Below are 17,491 nucleotides of genomic sequence, written 5' to 3' on the forward strand. Positions count from 1 at the left end.
TCATGTCACTAGAACGCTACAGCCCAATATTTCAAGGCGACTGACAGAAAGAAAAAGATTTTTGTGCTCTCTTCTCTAAGAATGGTGCACAATTTCTGGAGAAAATGCGCAATATAATCTCCATATTTTTTCGACTATTCATGGTCATACGTGATCAGAAAAAAGTGTCCAACAAACCCCAGCAAAACTTTCAATTGTGAGCGCTGTTTCTGATGGTTTATGTGTACAAATCAGGCACAATGCAGAAAATCAATTGCCCGTATTAAATCGTGTAAACTTGAGAAAGAAAGCAAATGGTAAAATGAACAGAAGGAAGATCTGCTTATTCTGGAGCAACCGGGATAATAAACGTCCTTGCTAGGAGAAATCACGGCAGGATCACTCGAGAGTCACTTTAGAGGCCTAAAAGAAAATTCTTAGGGTGAAGGTCTCGAATAGAGTCAGATGTACACTACCAACCTTGACTTGTCCGTATCTACTCCACTTCAGTAGTTAGAACGGATCAGAAGAAGAAATCATGCAAAAGACTGGTACGTTTGTGTTCAGCACGATGCATGTGGGCTTCTAAAGCGCCCCTGGCAGTAGAATCAGCTCTTTCAACAGCCCAAGCTAGTTCTTCAACCTCTTTCTCCAACTGAGCTTGCTGGTATTCGAACTGTAAAAGATTCAACTAACATTTTCTTTTGTAGATCACTCAACTCTCTATAAATCACCAGTAGATGAATGGTATTATAACAATTTATTTCAAATGAATTCCCAGATCCTTTTGCATAATTGCGCGGATCAACCACACTTTTTTGCTGGATAATTGTATGCAGCGGTGAGGTCATGTGGCGCACTGCCGAAGAGAGGACAATTGGGGCTATGAAAAGTGTCACCAGCGAATTATATCCACAACGACGCGCACAGAAAGTCTTCAGGTGCCTACGCGCTGTTTCCCTGGCGCCATCATGTTGCTGTTTTAAAAAATATTATACATTGGAAAAGGTGGGAACCAGGAGCGGTTGTGTGCACACACCGCATTTTAATGTTAATTTTAATATGCACATATGTTATTATATTATATTATACGTATTCATATATGTATATGTACGTTCCTTAATTTTTCCAGAAGTTTAACAAATACACTTCGTTTTCATTTCTGATGGCAAACAAGTTCCAGTCAACAAAAAAGTGAAATTCGCTAACTTGACATTGGTACCATGCCAGACAGCAAACAATCGTTTGAAAGCAGCAAGCACACAACATTTATAGAGTGCTCCAGAAATTTAATTTCCAAACATCCTGTTTCCTCAATGAATATCTAACGATGCAACCTGAAGTCCACCTTAAAAGTAAAAACTAACTCACCCACGCAACAATTAATCATTTTTTAATACTGCCGAAAGAAATGTGAGGAGAAGAAATTATCGCATATAAGATCCTAAGTATTGCAGACGTTGGAAGTAGTAGCCCATCGCGCTACCGTATCCATTCTCAAAGCCGTGATGGCGAAAGAGAACTAATCATGTAATGGGGTGATAGCGGCGGTGGATTAGCGACGATTATGGTCCGCTCGTCTGGATTATCCCATGATGGTGGGGCCCAACAGGTAGGCGCGTCGTCATGCTATACTCATAAACTGAGAGAAATGAGGGACAGGGTCAAGCTCTTATAGGGAAATCGCCTTTTCGGGGGCCACAAAATCCCGCAATTAAAATGGCAAATTACTGTTATTAGCGATTTTACTTGGATATAAACCTTATTACATCGAACGTAATCGAACACTGAAGGAATTCGCAGTCGCGTGCAGCATTAACCAACACATCACGAGATCTTATCCCTCTGTCAACATTGCCGCAACCATCAATAGTGTGCGAACATAGTCACAGTATTCTCGCAAGTGATTTATATAACGACAATAGACATGGAGATAACATATGTGCTCGTATACTACTTGTTGCTTACACTACCTGCCTACCTTCCCTCATCGATCACAGTGCAGAAGAAAATCATGTTTTTCAGCCTAAGCTGAGTCATCATGAGACCAAAGGACAAATGTGAGGTCGATAATGAATCCCATGTAACTGAATGATGCCAACAGATTAGTGGCACTAATCGTGCCCCTCATATGACGACTTTTATTTGATTATAAAAAAAAACTTTGTGGTAAGCAGCAAAAAATATACGCACTGAATTACTAAAGAAAAGCTAGCGAATTTTTATTCAACTAACACTGCAAACAAATTATTGGGAGTTTGCCCACTCGAAAATAGCAAAGTCACCGGTGGAATGAACTATTTCGCAAAAGCAGTAACTAATAGTGAAGTCCGTAACCAACATGTTCTCTAGCTAGAAAGCAATGAACCATGTTTCGTTAACTTGCTAGCTTTTGGACAAACCAAATATTGAAGTTTGAATTCGAGAGACAACAAGAAGGGAATGTCTTTTATGCTTTCCGATAGAGATAAAACTGACATATCCAGTGCCGCGGGAATTTCATTCGGTCTTCTTCAACCCGAATTTGTTTACAAATATGGAAACTATAGATTTGATGAGTCATTATCAACTACCATCAACTTTCCTCCAAAGGAAGCATACCGCAAATCTGGCGTGGTGAAAGAATCCGCAGGAAAAGCTAGATGGGGTTGTAGATAGCAAGATCCGAAGCGGTTCTGCTCATCTTTCCCTAAATGTCGCGAAAAACAGCGTGGAAGACGTTTTCCGCGGCGATTTTGGTTGCAATGCGCCACCCTTGCGCACGCGGTTGAAGATTAAGGAGGTCTTCACATCAACTTATTCAAGCAAAGCTAAAGAATAGGCTGCTGAGGTGATCGGAACGTGTACACAGGAGAGCGTTCTAACGCACATCATGGGAAGTACAGTTTCCACGTTGTTTTTTCACAGTGATTAGGAAGAGATGAGCGGAACCACACCGGATCCCTCAATACACAACATCTCCACCTTTTTCCACGGATACCCTCACCACGTCAGATTCGTGGAATGCTGTTTTAAGTGCAACTAGATCTTACGTTTCTAGTCCCATTCGTATTTTCTTCTTAAATCAGAAATATCTGCTTCTATGTTATTAACACTAATTGTTACGCTCAGTAGAATCACCTCACTTGAAAATGGAACGTTACCTGCCTTAAAAATCATGGCAAAACAGAATAAAGACAACGAAATGTCATAAATCACCTACAATCCAGATAGTTCTACAGAAACTATTATATTCAGAATTTTCTTTTTGTTTTCAAAAAATTCGACAATTCTACAAGATTGCAACTATGCGATAGTTCTTTTTCTTGACGGCAAAACGAAACATTTTAAAGTTCCTACCAGCTGCTTCCTAGCTCCATTTTCCATGAAATACGCGAAAGGATAGGTGTATTGTAGCGTATACCGACATTTTGTAAGCAAAGTTGCCGCATTGTGCAGGTATTGCCAGTCAATCCATGTACCATCGTGATCGTTGACCTAAAATACCAAGTGACTCGGTGTTCTTGGAAGTTACGGATATCTCAACAATTAAAACTAACCTTCGCTTCAATTTTCCTCTGGATTTTATCACGGAACTGCTGTTCCAATTTCAGTGATTTGCTGTGATTTTCAAAACGTTCGTAGTAGTGCAGATACTTCTCAAGCGCACGTCTAGCCTTCACATGATTCGCTTCTGCAGCCACGGAAGGATTTTCCTACAAAAAAAAAAACAGCTCCTGGCATCACATCTTATCAGAACTACGTATGAAGCATATTTTGTGAAACAGCTGACGAGGATAAACATCCATTCTTTATACGTTGCCTTTTCCATGAAACTAATTAAGATAGTCCATTTAATATTCAGTTTTGGCGGTTGCATAATACGGAAACCATGACTAACCTTATATCTGCTGCATTCATAGTACTCACTACCATGTGTCTTCCAATCTAAAACAAGTGGGACGAGTGTTGCCGTCAGCTCGAATCTCTTAAGTTGAAAACAAAACGATCCTTAGGAAATCATTCGCATAACTTACCGCCAAAGCACATCCAACAGAAATGATGCTTGCACTTCGCGCACTGCATATGATTACATCCGCCATTTTTTTCAATGCAAGAGTGACATTGAGGGCAATCTTTGGTGTGGGCACTAAATGGAAAAGGGTGATTAGTTGGAGCAAAAAATAAAATAAATAGAAATGCAGAAAACAATAAACGTTATAAATTCTCTGGAACAGAATCATTTTAGAAAGGCCGCAAAACCGTCGTTTTTGAAGACCGTGCGCGACTGGATGTTTCTATGGTTGTTTGAAAAGTCAACGTTGTTCCACTTCAACGTAAGCTTGCTACACCGCGTTTAAAGGCATCACCCCACAAACCAGAGGTGGTACGGATTTCGGGTGGAGTATTCGTATACGGGATCGTATATTATGGAGAGAAGGGTGATTCCGTCCATTTCTTCCTAATTGCCGTAAAAAACGGCCCGGAAGATACGGCTTTGCGCTGCTTTCTACAACGAGTTCGATTGGAGCGCGCCAGCCTTGTGCACGCGCCGCATCTTCCAAGCCGCTTTTTACGGCAACTAGGAAGAAATGGACGGAATCACCCTCCTCTCCGTAGTCTCCCATCCCGTATACGAATACTCCACCTGAAATCCGTACCACCTCAGATTCGTGGGGTGATGCCTTTAAATACTTCCAGCAATTTTTTTTTTAGAATTTCATCGTAGTTCAGTTTTTTTTTATCTTTTCTCACAGAGAACTCACTTTTGGAATAAGAACAACGAAGAAAGAGATATCTCTTTGAAATATTAACAGATAGAAAACTAACAAAGAAACTATCATGATTTTTTAGTTGTAAAAATAACGACTGATCGGTACGATTTTTTCGATTACTGGCCTTTCACTGTGCCTCACAACGCACAACCACATATGTAGAATGATACGTATGATAGATATGTACAACAAGAGGATGAGAAGCAGAAGAAGAAAGAGAAAAGGAAAAGAAAGAGGAAGAAAGGAAAGGAAAGAGAAAGAGGAGGGAGAGAGAGCATAATTTTTATATGCCATATATGATCCAAAAATTGGGAACAGGAGGATTTTTAAGTTTCCAGAACATTAGTAAGCGGTCACTCACAAACATGAACCGCACAAATATTAAGACATGACATTTAAATCGACTCAGTTGCTAATGGAATTACAAAGCCTTTTCATTGCACCTAAGCGAAATTATGAGACTGCATAAACGTGGTGCTGATACTACAATGTGATACCGCCTAGTGCTTGTGAAATACAATCCATTAAAAAATACGATATAGATATCTAGATATTTTATTACTAGATCCATCTCTACCCAATTTGGGTATTAACAAACCCAAACCCCGGTTCTAAATTAGAGTAAAATTATTTGAACGAGATCTTCGTTTTCACCGTAACGTCTGCCAGACCAAATGAATTTTGCTCGCAAGAAAATTACCCCAAAGGCATCAAACCATCACTAATCGAAAAATATCACAAATGTCACCAGGATAAAAGTTGCCATAACTTGCTGACATTGTGATCAGGTATATTCTATTTTTATCGCTAGAAAACGATGTAAGGCCTTACTTCACCATCTCTGCAGAAGACGTGCACAATAAACAGCAAATGTAAGACCACCTAAGTTAAAAGATTAAAGAGATTAATTCCTACATCTTTGAAAAAGTGAATTTCAAAATGCTTAGGACAGTATTCCAGCTGAAGATATTTCGGCAATGATAGAAATCCTGAATTCAAAGCTGATTCTGAATTTGCCTCTTATAAGTTTCGATGAAGTTTTAAGTTACAGGTGCGGTATAAATTTACATTGCTGCGTGCATTATTGTTATCGAAGACATATTTATTTGCTCCAAACAGCCCTGTAAGTGAGCTAAGAGTAATTTATACAGATAATTTTAATTTCCTTAAAAGACATACCTGATGTAGTTAGCGGTTTCGCTATCGTCCGCACATTTTAGCAACCATTGCTTTATAGTTTCGCAGGAAGTGGGAGCATGATAGTCTACGCCACACGCAACGCTGCAAGTAAAGTAATAGATGGTATGCTAGTACTGAAAAAAACTATAGTCCAGATAACATTGACGAATTGAACAACTAACTTCGGTGAGAACTTCCTAGCTCTCCGGACATCAAACTTACCGACGCTATCATACCTTTTCATTCTTAGATAATACGAAGTTGGAAATCAAAGTCAAAGTATCCCTTGTAAGAAAACGACCACTTCAGTCATAAATCAGTACGAAAAACACTTTTGTGTTAAAACAGGAGACATGCTCAAGTTGTTCAAGCCGAATCTTCCAAAGAACGTGTCACTCAGTCTCCCCTATGGGCAAGTCACTTAAGTTGCGAAGAAAAACTGCGTATATAGTACATTTTAATTCTGACTGAAACTGTGAAACACATGTTACTGCAACTTCTTCAGTAAAAAAATGATAGAATTCCTAAAACTATACTGAAGCGCCTGAAACCGTCGCGAAACTTAATTTTGTTCGCCCATAATTATAAAAGAGAAATATTTTGAGCATCGAATATTCTATGTCAACTTTCCAAAAGAATGCACTATCACTAGCGAGATTATCATTTCGCATCTTTGATCGGCCTTTTACTCTGTTTTACGCTCACTATCAGCACTCAGTACAAAATATTGAAGAAAATCAAAAAATCACTATGTATCTTTCTTTAACCGCTGCTGCAAAATAATCGGAACAAGTAAATTAAAATAAAGTTAGGGAAGTAAAAACTCGTAAACTGCGCGCAATGGAAATTGCCGATGACTAACGTTTACCTAATCATCTCCACTTTGTATTTCCTGATTTCATTCTTCAAAGTTCCAACATCTTTTTCATTAGAACCTATAGGTTAACAGAACACTTCTTCCTTTTAGCCTTGTTAATTTAAACAAGTTATGCCAATTCAAACACGGGTTTCCCAAATAGTTCTTGTACTTCTCTCGTTCAAAAGCAGCGAATAACGAAAATGACTATGTTGAGGTCTCTGAAGGCAAATATAAAGTTTGAGTAGTAGATTATGAGTACGAAAATGTCTCTTCGATTCTCTTTAACAGAGGTACATTAGAACGCTCGACTTCACACGAAATATACCACTTCGGTACACTCAGCAACCTGTTCACTGGTTTTAATTGAATAAGCTGCTGAGAACAGCTCACTTATTTTTCACCGCTCGCTCGTAGACGCGACGCATTCTGACGCACCCCGTAGGAACAAAGTGGTTTTTCGCCAGTTTCGTGATATGCTGGTGCCTTTAATATTGTATATAAAAATCTCCGAGTACTCCTACATTGCGCCTAAAAGTCATACAGAAAATGTAATGTCATTTTCGTCTCTTGAAATAAAACGGAATTGATGTCTTGGAAACTCCAGCTTCATCCAAACAACTTTGTATGGCAGCTGTTCATGGACGCTCAATCTCAAAAGCTTACAACATGTCAATCTCTCAATTCGAAGCACCCTATTCGTATTTATCTAGGTCATTCTAGTTTATTTATTGTAGTTTATTCCACTGCACAACAAGACCCTCCGAGGCATCTACTTACATTTCCTCTCTTAGAAAAAAAAAGCTGCTCATCTAGTATGAAAAGCGCAGCAGTCAAAGAGCAGACCATATTTATCCCGTTATGCGGATGTGGTCTTCGCTCAAGAACACAGAATAATAAGCACGTGTCGCCCATAACAAATAACTCAAGAGGCCTGGTAAACAACTCCATAGTGGAAACAAATCATTTAGTTCTCGAAGGCTCTCAAAGCGCTCGAAAGTTCCTTTTCAAGTGGAGAATTTACGAAGCAAGATATGATAACAGATATCGCTAGTTTTCACATGCGGAGTATGTGATTTCAAGAGATATTCAAGAAACCAAAGAACACATAATGTCAGTGGAAGTGAGAAGCAAATTAGGAAATTAGAAGCTGATGAAACGTAGGATGTGGAAAGTGATATCAACTTCGCAATTTATGGAAATGAGATATGTATTATATAACCTACTGGTACTAAAATAAAACCTAACATTTATCCCGTGAGGATGTCATGATTAGAAACAATGCATTTCAGTTTCTACACAGGTCTCCTTTTCTGGAACAGGTAGTCGTGCAACTAAGTTTCCCCTCCCAAAAGAAGGAATGACTTGCACCACTATGTATGCATAAAGTCGTTTGCAAGAAACTAACCAGAACGATGTGTTGCATGAAGAACATGTGACCCGCTTGGGTTTTTTCTCCTTAGATCGTATAACGGTCTGAAAGGTGAAGTGGAATGCTTAAAAATATGATCAGAACAAATAACAGAAATAACAGGAACAACACAACATACTTGACAGTCCTTCCCTACACAAAATTTGAGCTCTGGATGTGAAGAGACATAATCACGGAAAACAAATCGCTCATATCTGAAAGCCATTTGACAACCTTCTGAGTAAAGGAAATAGCTTCTATCCAAAAACAAGAACTAAGAACAAACATACCGCGCTCGAAACTGCGGTTTGTCCAGTATTCGAAGGACAAATTCACTTGGACACAACAAGTTGCAGCTTGAATCCATGCACTCTAGTCGGGACGCAACACCCTCAGAAATCCTAAAAAATTTCGTGCTAAAAGCGTGTTGCTCAAAGGCATCACCCCACGAATCTGAGGTGGTGCGGGTTTCAGGTCGGTTATGCCTATACAGGGTCGCAGATTATGGGGAGGAGGGTGATATGGTCCATTTCTTCCTAACTGCCGTAAAAAAGACGGCGCGGAAGATGCGGCTTCGAGCGTCCCGGGGCGCTATTTTCCACAGCGGGTTCTATTGGAGCACGTCAGCCTTGTGCACGCACCGCATCTTCCGGACCCTTTTTACGGCAATCGGAAGAAATGGACGGAATGAAACTTTTCCCCATAATCTACGAGCCCATACAGGCATAACCCATCTGAAACCCGCACCACCCCTGATTCGTGGGGTGATGCCTTTAACTGAAGATGAATGTCGAACATACAGTAGGTAAGTAAAAACTTAAAACTTACTTAGCTTCAATATGTAGACGCCAACACACAGCACAAAATGCATGGCCACAGGACAAGGCACGCATTTCTAGAATACCTTCTTCTGCACAAACCGCACAGTAGGAAAGACCAGAGTTTGCTCGCAAAACAGTAGCGGACCCGGGAGGTAGGATGCCACTCTTGCGGAGAGTACCCGCTTCATCACTTGCCAGAAGAGAAACGATCTGAAGAAAGAAAAATAATAAAGATGAAGAATTTCTGATTATAAAATTGCAAATTTGACAATTAGTGGTGAACTACAAAAACAATCAAGATCACTTCTAACACGATAGCTATAAAAGACATCGCTAAAAATGTTTTCTATTCTGTAGATTCGAGCAGTATTTCATATTTCCAGTCACTCTATGTTACGCGTATTCTACTCCTTCTTCTGAGATTCCTTTAATCTCAACTTGACAAGTGCTTCCTTATTTACTTCCAAGTATTTCAGTGGAAAAGCTACATAGGTTACTGCTACCACGTAAGTGGAACACGCCACAAAAAATGTGGCCCTCCTTCCTGTTTCCTGCATTTCATCTTCTCATCTTCATAACCTTGACGAGTACTCCACAAGAAAATATGAAAGAAGAGAATCAGTTTCAATATTCATAAGTTGTTTCATTCGCCATCATTTCACTTGACTACCATGCGCCGCATCCTGCATCCTGGTGTACAGATGACCCCAGACATATGAGAAATAGCGAGAAACCATTCTTTCACAAGACAATGAAGGAAAGCAAGAAACTACTCCTTCACAAAAATAGAAAATCAGTGATAGACATTCTTTAAGTACCTGGTACCGTACCTTATTTACGTCCCAATCGTTCGCATGTAATAGCATGCGAGCCAGAGTGGGCGAGACTACCGCTTTTTCCGCCAATGAGGCAACACTTTCGTTTAACACACGTTCAACCTGCAATAAATCACTGGTAATATCGAGAAGAAAGTTTCTCGTAAAATCATTAACGATAAGGCGAACTACTAGTGTGAATGAATAGATCTCAAAAATGGGAAATACCTGAAAGACATTAAGGCACTCAAATTCTGCATCCTCAGATTCAACTTTTTTCATCTCCTCAACATCTGGATTCATGTCATCATCATAATCATTGTAATAGTCTGGAAAGGTCGGATTCATTAGAAGGATGGAATTATAACGATTTCTCTTCAGTTATATACATAGATGCGATGGTCGGAGCCGGTGCTCTGACCCGTTCACTTTTTTGAATGGTTGGGGAAGGGACCTCCTTCACTTTTAAACGGTCGGCGAAATTACCCTCTTCACTTTCGGACGGTTACCGAAAGGACCTCCTTCAACTGAGCTGCACCACATAAGCTAAACCCCATTCTCCCGAGGAGGGTCCGGCTTCGCCCTATCGCACATATGGTTGTATATGGAATAAATCTGCTATTTACAAATATCAGTACGTTTTTGAACTAATTTCCAAGATTGAAAAAAATACTTGAAGGGCACAAACAAGAAAGTAGACAAGAAAAGAAAGCATATGCAAAGCGTCGCATTGTTAATTTTAAAATAAGAATTATATCACATCAATAGCATAACAGTGTGATATGGTTCCAGTGTCTAAGAAGCAGAACAAGAGCAATAATATCCGAAAAATGTTTAGCTCGAGCGAAAAGCTCTTTTCTAAAAGCATTTAAGCGTAAAATCCGTCATGTTTGCGTACAAACAAGAACAAACGAGTGAAAGATTCGCAACTAACCGTCTATATCATCGTCGGCCGAATCATACATATCATCACCGTCCATGGCGGATTCTGAATCGACGATACGAAGCAGGAAGTAGCGTGGAGCCGCACAGAACGCAATGCGCGCACTGCGCTCACTGAACAGATGAAAAATCAATAACGCGGTGACGACAGCGCGCGCATGTGCCCTGACGACGGCTGGCAACGTGACGCGGTGGTGAAAAACAGCGGAACGGCGACGGAGCGACGGAACGACGTCGACAGCGACAACGAGACTGTCCAGAGCGCCTGGGAGGACGTTGGACCCGTCGTGTCGTAGTGAGTGTGTTAGTGCCAGTGCGCGCCATGCACTTATCACTCGTTCACAGGCGTCAAACATTGATTGAGAGTGGTGAACTTGAATTCGAATAGACACAACGTGTTGACGCTAACATTTTGATGTGTGCTTTTTTTTCGCGATCATTGGTTCGAAGAGGAACGTTTCTCCCATTATTGATTGCCGGAGGTCATGCCGGAGATATGTGAGCGCTGAGATGAGTTCGCAATTAGAACTCGATAATAATTTCACTTGCTTTACCTCCTGCATAGCCCTCCTTTCAGCTCCATATCAAATTCTGATGAAATTGACTTCCGGCATTCTCAAACAGATGAAATTGACAACACCGGAGCGATTCGGGTGGTTTTCACGATAACAAGTAAACTTCAATTATATCAGCTTCCCCTACAAATCAAAAACTGGAATGAATATGAGTAAGGGATCTAAAAGTGATAAATGTTTAGAATTTGTTTCCTTCTTATCTTGCAAAATTGCACTGAACGATAATATTCCTTACTATAGAGTTTATTCAGAGGAATTGGCGGAAGTAAGTCGTTTTGCTTTTACAGGTGCAATTTTCATTTTTTTTCTTCGATTAAAAACCTACTTCATTCTACCAAGCGGGATAAAAAAAACTATTCAACAGACAGCAGAGTGTTGATAATACGGGTGATGGCAGTGACGTTACATTAGATTACGACTAAGAAGAAAAAAACAACCAGGAAATCGCGAATCAATCAATGACTAACAAATCAGGTGGATTGGTCGAGTCACTCGTAAGTAGTTCTCACTCAAAAATAAAAAAAAAACTATAAATAAATAAATGAACAAAAATAACCAGAACCGCTTCGTCAACCTCACGGGCAAATTCAAGGATATTTTTAATGTTGTTGAGATAACCTCTACGAAGTTATTAAAGGCATCACTCCACGAATCTGCGGTGGTGCGGATTTCAGGTGGAGTATTCGTATACGGGATGGGAGACTATGGAGAGGGAATGATTCCGTCCATTTCTTCCTAATTGCCGTAAAAAACGGCCCGGAAGATGCAGCGCCGCACAAGTCTGGCGCGCTCCAGTCGAACTTCCTGCAGAAAATAGTGCGCAAAACCCCTGAAGCCGTATCTTCCAGGCCGTTTTTTTACGGCAATTAGGAAGAAATGAACGGAATCACCTCCCTCTCCATAGTCTCCCATCCCGTATACGAATACACCACCTGAAATCCGTAACACCTCAGATTCGTGGAGTGATGCCTTTAAGGACAAGGTGGTCGATTTTATTTTGGGCTTATTATTGGCTCGCTTTACGTTTGTACAGTGGAGCAGTGATGGAATATAATACGTAGTCGGCGCTTTATTTGTCCAACCAGGTGAGTGCGGTGCGTTTTTGATCGGAACAGTTCGCAGAGAAGAGGAGGTGAGCAGTATGTGGGCGAAACTGAGAAAGAGCGACTGTTGCGGCGGACGCGTTGCGTCCACTCGGCGGAACGAATTTAATCAAGTCAATTTCAGTCAGTCAAATCAATTTTTCATCAAGGCTGTACAAATGCACTGCGTCACTGTTGGCAACTAATTCGTGGCAGTCGAATAAAATAGGGTCAGAAATAATCACCATTGCATTGACTGAACTGGAGAATAAGGCGATATTTCGAAGAAGGTCCCAAGTATAAAATGATTCCTAGTATGAGCATTGCGAAATATTGGATATCATGCAATAGAAGCAGCAAAGTCAAGTCGCTTTACCAGTTTTAATCTCAATAAGCATTACTCTTTGATTACAGTTCAATTTGAAATTAGCGGTCCCACATGCAAACAGAAAGATGTTGCTTCACTTCTTTCATTGTTTGCTATTTAGGAACTGTTGGTGAGCGTTGAGTTAATCTTGCAATTAAAGGCATCACCCCACAAATCTGAGGTGGTAAGGATTTCAGGTGGAGTATACGGGATCGTATATTATGGAGAGAGGGATGGTCCTGTCCATTTCTTCCTAATTGCCGTAAAAAAACGGCCCGGAAGATACGGCTTCGAGCGTCCCGGCCTTCCGCGCTATTTTCTACAACGAGGTCGATTGGAGCGCGCCAGCCTTGTGCACACTCCGCATTTTCCGGGCCGTTTTTTTACGGCAATTAGGAAGAATTGGACGGAATCACCCCCTCTCCATAACCTACTATCCCGTATGCGAATACTCCACCTGAAATCCGTGCCACCTCAGATTCGCGGGGTGATGCCTTTAAATTGATACTGGACAAAGCATGAGCAGCAGGATTTAAAAAGACACTGACCAATTTCGTTTGGAGAATACACGTGAAAAATCTGAGTTTAGGATAAAATGGTAGTAGATCTTCTGTAGTGATGTCTAGGCATAAAAATATTTAAATACTGAGTTCGCGATCGACGAGCAGTTAGTGGAACTTCCAGGAAAAAACAACAGATGTTGCTCAGAACGATTTCTAAATGAGGCGGAGGAGGAGTCTCGACACCTCACTTCGGGGAATAGCTGAATTCATAGAATCTACTCGAGAAGGCGGAGCTTTCATTGATGTTGTGACGTTCGCATCTGGTTGAGTCAATAAAGAATGTAGCTGTCGACGTCTTATTGACATCTACGGAAGTTTTCATGGGAAAAGGATGACGATAGGGCACTGCGTAGCTTGTGACATTAGATTATTTCAAAAATCATGCATGTTTTTTGATTCGACAAGCTAAAGTAATTTTCACACGGACAATTGAATTTCGGAGGAAGGGCGTTGAAAGTCTGTCAGGAAAGTGGATGGGGATTGTGGAAAATAAAAAAGCATGTTTCACCCTCAAAAAGGTTTTGTTTATCTTAATTTTGAAAAATAAAGCAAGTATGGAATTACCTACTAGTTATTGTAAGATGAAGATGACTCCGTATTTCATCACAACAGGGGTAGGCAACAGAGAATAGCTATGGGATTAGGAATACCTTCGAGCAGCGAGATCTCATCGAGGACAAGGAAACTACACAACTCGGACACGCAACGAAATTACAGGCGTGGCGAAGCCTGAGGGATCAAAGCTGAATGCGCATAATTCAGTCCTCATGCCATAACAGTAGACCACACAATAACAAGTCAATCGCCTTGTCTTCCGAGGGTGAGAAGAGTGAACAACGAGCTTCAACGCACCACTGAGCACATATCCGGATCATCGACCACCTACGCTGTGTTAAGTAACAAGTACTTCCGACAAGTGATATAAAAATAGCAATACGAAAGGAACATCATCGTTAGAGCTCCCGCGTTCATATCTGAGGTAATTTCGAGGTAAATAGGCTATAGTTGAGATCTGAGATCTTTGTAAACAATACTCCGGATGTATGATAAAAGTGGATAAAGTACGTCTGGAGTTGACCAATCCGCTTGGGATGCGCCACTGCGTTCAATTCAATTTAGGATTCCGGGAATAACTGAAGAATACGGGAATGGCCCAAAACTAATAAAATTTGATATTAATCGCCATAGTTTTCGTCTTCTTTTGGCAAATAGCATAAAATCAGAGTAGAATTAAAAAATTGAGAAAAAAAAAAACTTCTGAAGGAAGTAACAATGCAGTAACAATAATAATAATGAAAGTAACAGTAACAATGGAACAAGCTTGTGTCAATGGTAACCTAATTATTTGTGTAATTACTATGTTTGTCGCGTTTTTAAACTCAAATCTCGTTAATCGCCGCCCATGTCGATACGTGGAAGCAGACCATAGTTCTTGTTAACCACCAGTGTTGGACACAATGTGCATCCACTATTAGAGGATAACGTTAACAACTAAAGCACAAACATCAACTGATATAGCGGAGCCGATAGAGCCTACTTCTAGTTCAGCTGGTTGCACTTGCAGTGAAACCATAGGCTGGATCCATTTGGACAGCTTCGATGAATGAGATCCTGCCGCCTTTCGTTTACGCACAAAAAATCAAATCAAATCCACCAAAAATGAGGTCAAAGGTCAAAAGATCAAATCGAAAAATCTTAATTTCGCAAAAATCACGCTAATTAGCACATTTTTTCGTCTAAGTTCAGCATTTTAGTGTATTGATACGTGTCCACAAGAAATTTAATTCAGTTGTGATTAGAGGCGTACATTTCTACTTTGCAAATCTTGCAGTGAGGAAAATTTAACAAAAATTCGAGTTAGCAGCGTAATTTGAGACCTGCTTGGTTGACATCGGTATAGGAATGGATGAGGCTAAAGGTAGTTCATACGACGTTCATACGAGAACGTTCTCCTCAAACGACCGTCATACTAATGGGAGAAGGTTGATCTGTACGAAATCCTAGATAGAAACTTTTGGTGGAACTTAAAAAACCAAAACGCTATAACAAATAGTGAGGTCAGATAGCAACGTTATAACATATTCTGCCAACATTTTCCGGGAATTTCCGCTTTGAAGAGTTTTCTAATGCTATTCTGTGTATGAAACATCTCTTGACAACGGACAGTTTCTCATTCCTCCTTTTCACTCGGCATCGGAGAGAGCGTTTTACGAATTTGTCAGCTCACTTCGTAACAGAGCTTCCTTGAGATTTTTTTTTGATTTTCAGAACTCCATCTCGGCATTTTCTTGTACGTGTCCAAGTGGTGGAGGGTTCTTTACGGCAGTACAACAGCAATATATGTAGCTTCTAGGTTTGGATTAGAAAAAAGTTTAACATACCTTATTGCTACTTGTACTCCTGTCCTTTTTTTTTTATAAAATATATGTCAAGTTGTGCTTGATTATGGTCAGCTATCGATAACATTAGCTCATCTCTTCATGCTCTGCACCACAAATCTTCAGTTGTTATGGATGTAAAAATCAAATATGTACAAAATGTATCTATGCGAATATATAAACAAGAACTAAAAGCTGATCGATAGCAACTTGTAGGCAAGTGTTGGCTCTTTTCTGTTTTTCCCGTAACCCAGTAATCTCCGCTAAGTAGAATTAGTGAGTGATCGGACTGAAGATTACTAGAAGATTCTGCGTATACAAGTATCATCACATCTGGAGCTCCAGCGACCCAATTAGAGTAAGATATCTTTGGGGAAATAGTAGTTTGTTAGCGATCTATGCTCCTACATATGTATTTAGGAACAGATCAGGACAGCTCCTAGACTTTTTCACCAAAGAGGAAAGAGGACATCTTTGCAAAATAATTTTTTTCAAATCAGTTTTTGTAGATAAGGAAACAATAATATGTGGTAATAACAATAGTTTGAAATTTTTTAGGACTGAAAATATTACATTATTAGTTGTAGATAGAATGCACATTTAACAAAAAAATTTCATCCCTAACCAAAAACAGCCAGTCCATAATAAATATGGATAGAGGAATACTACCTTGGAGATTGTCAACAATTTTAAGCAAAAAAGTAGGAAGAGTAAAGTAAATGGTGAAAGAAAAGTCTTCAAAACATTGATAACTGGCCAAATGATCTCGAGCAAGTTTATTTGTTAACCGGGGAAGGCATTCGGATATTGTAGGATTAGTTTCACTTGAGGATTCCAGATATTTTGCATGCAGCTCTTGCGAACTCAAATATTCCTCTCAAAATCTAGCAGAAGAACTCATTTCAAGTTTAAGTTCTTAATCTTTTTCCAGGATGTGTCATCGATGTACCTCTGATCATTTTTTCAAACTCTCACTCTGACCTCTGATTTTTTTTTCAAAGTGAAGTCCTTTCTCTCCTTTCCCATCTTTTGCCGAGCGTTCTCCTTTCCGGGTTCGTAAATTTCCTTCTAAAATAGCAAACGTCTACCGGAACCTGAACGCTAATTGATTCAGCTAATTCCGTGTCCTGAAAACTAAGCTTGAGCTTCACCAAGCAATGGATGTCAGCACTCAGACAATATTAAGATTTACAGTCTTTAACAGATGAAACGCTTCAAACCGGTGCTGATCCATTTAGCGTGGGAGCAGACGATTCTGAGAGCTGTCATGTAGAAGTGCCAAGATGACCATTTTGGAGCTCGCAATCTTTCGCGCTAGGTTGAAGTCACAAGGCTTCACAAGCGTAAACCGTGCTGCCAGACTCTCAAGTATGGAGAAGTTATGTGGACTATACGGAAATCTTAACCTGAACGTCGTTTTTTGGTTTGTTTAGAGCGATGGCGATTCATATAATAAAAATCTAGAGACAGCATTAGAGACGGCATCGTTCTATGTTCAGTTCACCGATAAGTAGCGATAAATTCGCCTCTCGAGTCCCTATGGGTTAAAGACACGCAAGATACATGATTCCAGAACCTGTTCCTGTCTATGAAACCCTGGTCCTTTAACGAATTCTTTATGATTAGTTCTATATTCTCCAAGTTTGCAAAGTCAGAATTCATCTATGCAGTGTGCATAGCAAACAATTATTTTTCTCCATGAATACCTTGTTTTTTTCTATTAAAAAATACTTGAAGTGACGATAATTTGCAAGAAGATTCAGAACTCA

The 17,491-nt window shown here is 40.0% G+C and overlaps 1 protein-coding gene across 2 annotated transcripts; it reads right to left on the minus strand.

Annotated features, from left to right (window-relative positions):
• Window positions 1-389: 389 nt before the first annotated feature.
• On the minus strand, window positions 390-10,795 carry RB195_002624 (uncharacterized protein; the record flags this gene model as incomplete). Of its 2 annotated transcripts, XM_064199974.1 has the most annotated exons (15): window positions 390-402; window positions 460-478; window positions 535-655; window positions 3,319-3,456; window positions 3,519-3,674; window positions 3,860-3,906; window positions 3,996-4,108; window positions 5,913-6,014; window positions 8,177-8,244; window positions 8,319-8,394; window positions 8,470-8,580; window positions 9,008-9,210; window positions 9,831-9,938; window positions 10,044-10,144; window positions 10,750-10,795. In XM_064199974.1, 15 exons carry the CDS (start codon window positions 10,793-10,795, stop codon window positions 390-392), a joined length of 1,422 nt encoding a protein of 473 aa, XP_064055855.1. The 2 variants fall into 2 exon arrangements, with proteins under 2 accessions (XP_064055855.1, XP_013290796.2); XM_013435342.2 differs by lacking the exons at window positions 390-402; window positions 460-478 and having other exon boundaries at window positions 503-655.
• Window positions 10,796-17,491: the final 6,696 nt, after the last annotated feature.

Source organism: Necator americanus, chromosome IV (genome assembly GCF_031761385.1).
Source record: "Necator americanus strain Aroian chromosome IV, whole genome shotgun sequence".
In the NCBI taxonomy this organism is placed as follows: domain Eukaryota; kingdom Metazoa; phylum Nematoda; class Chromadorea; order Rhabditida; family Ancylostomatidae; genus Necator; species Necator americanus.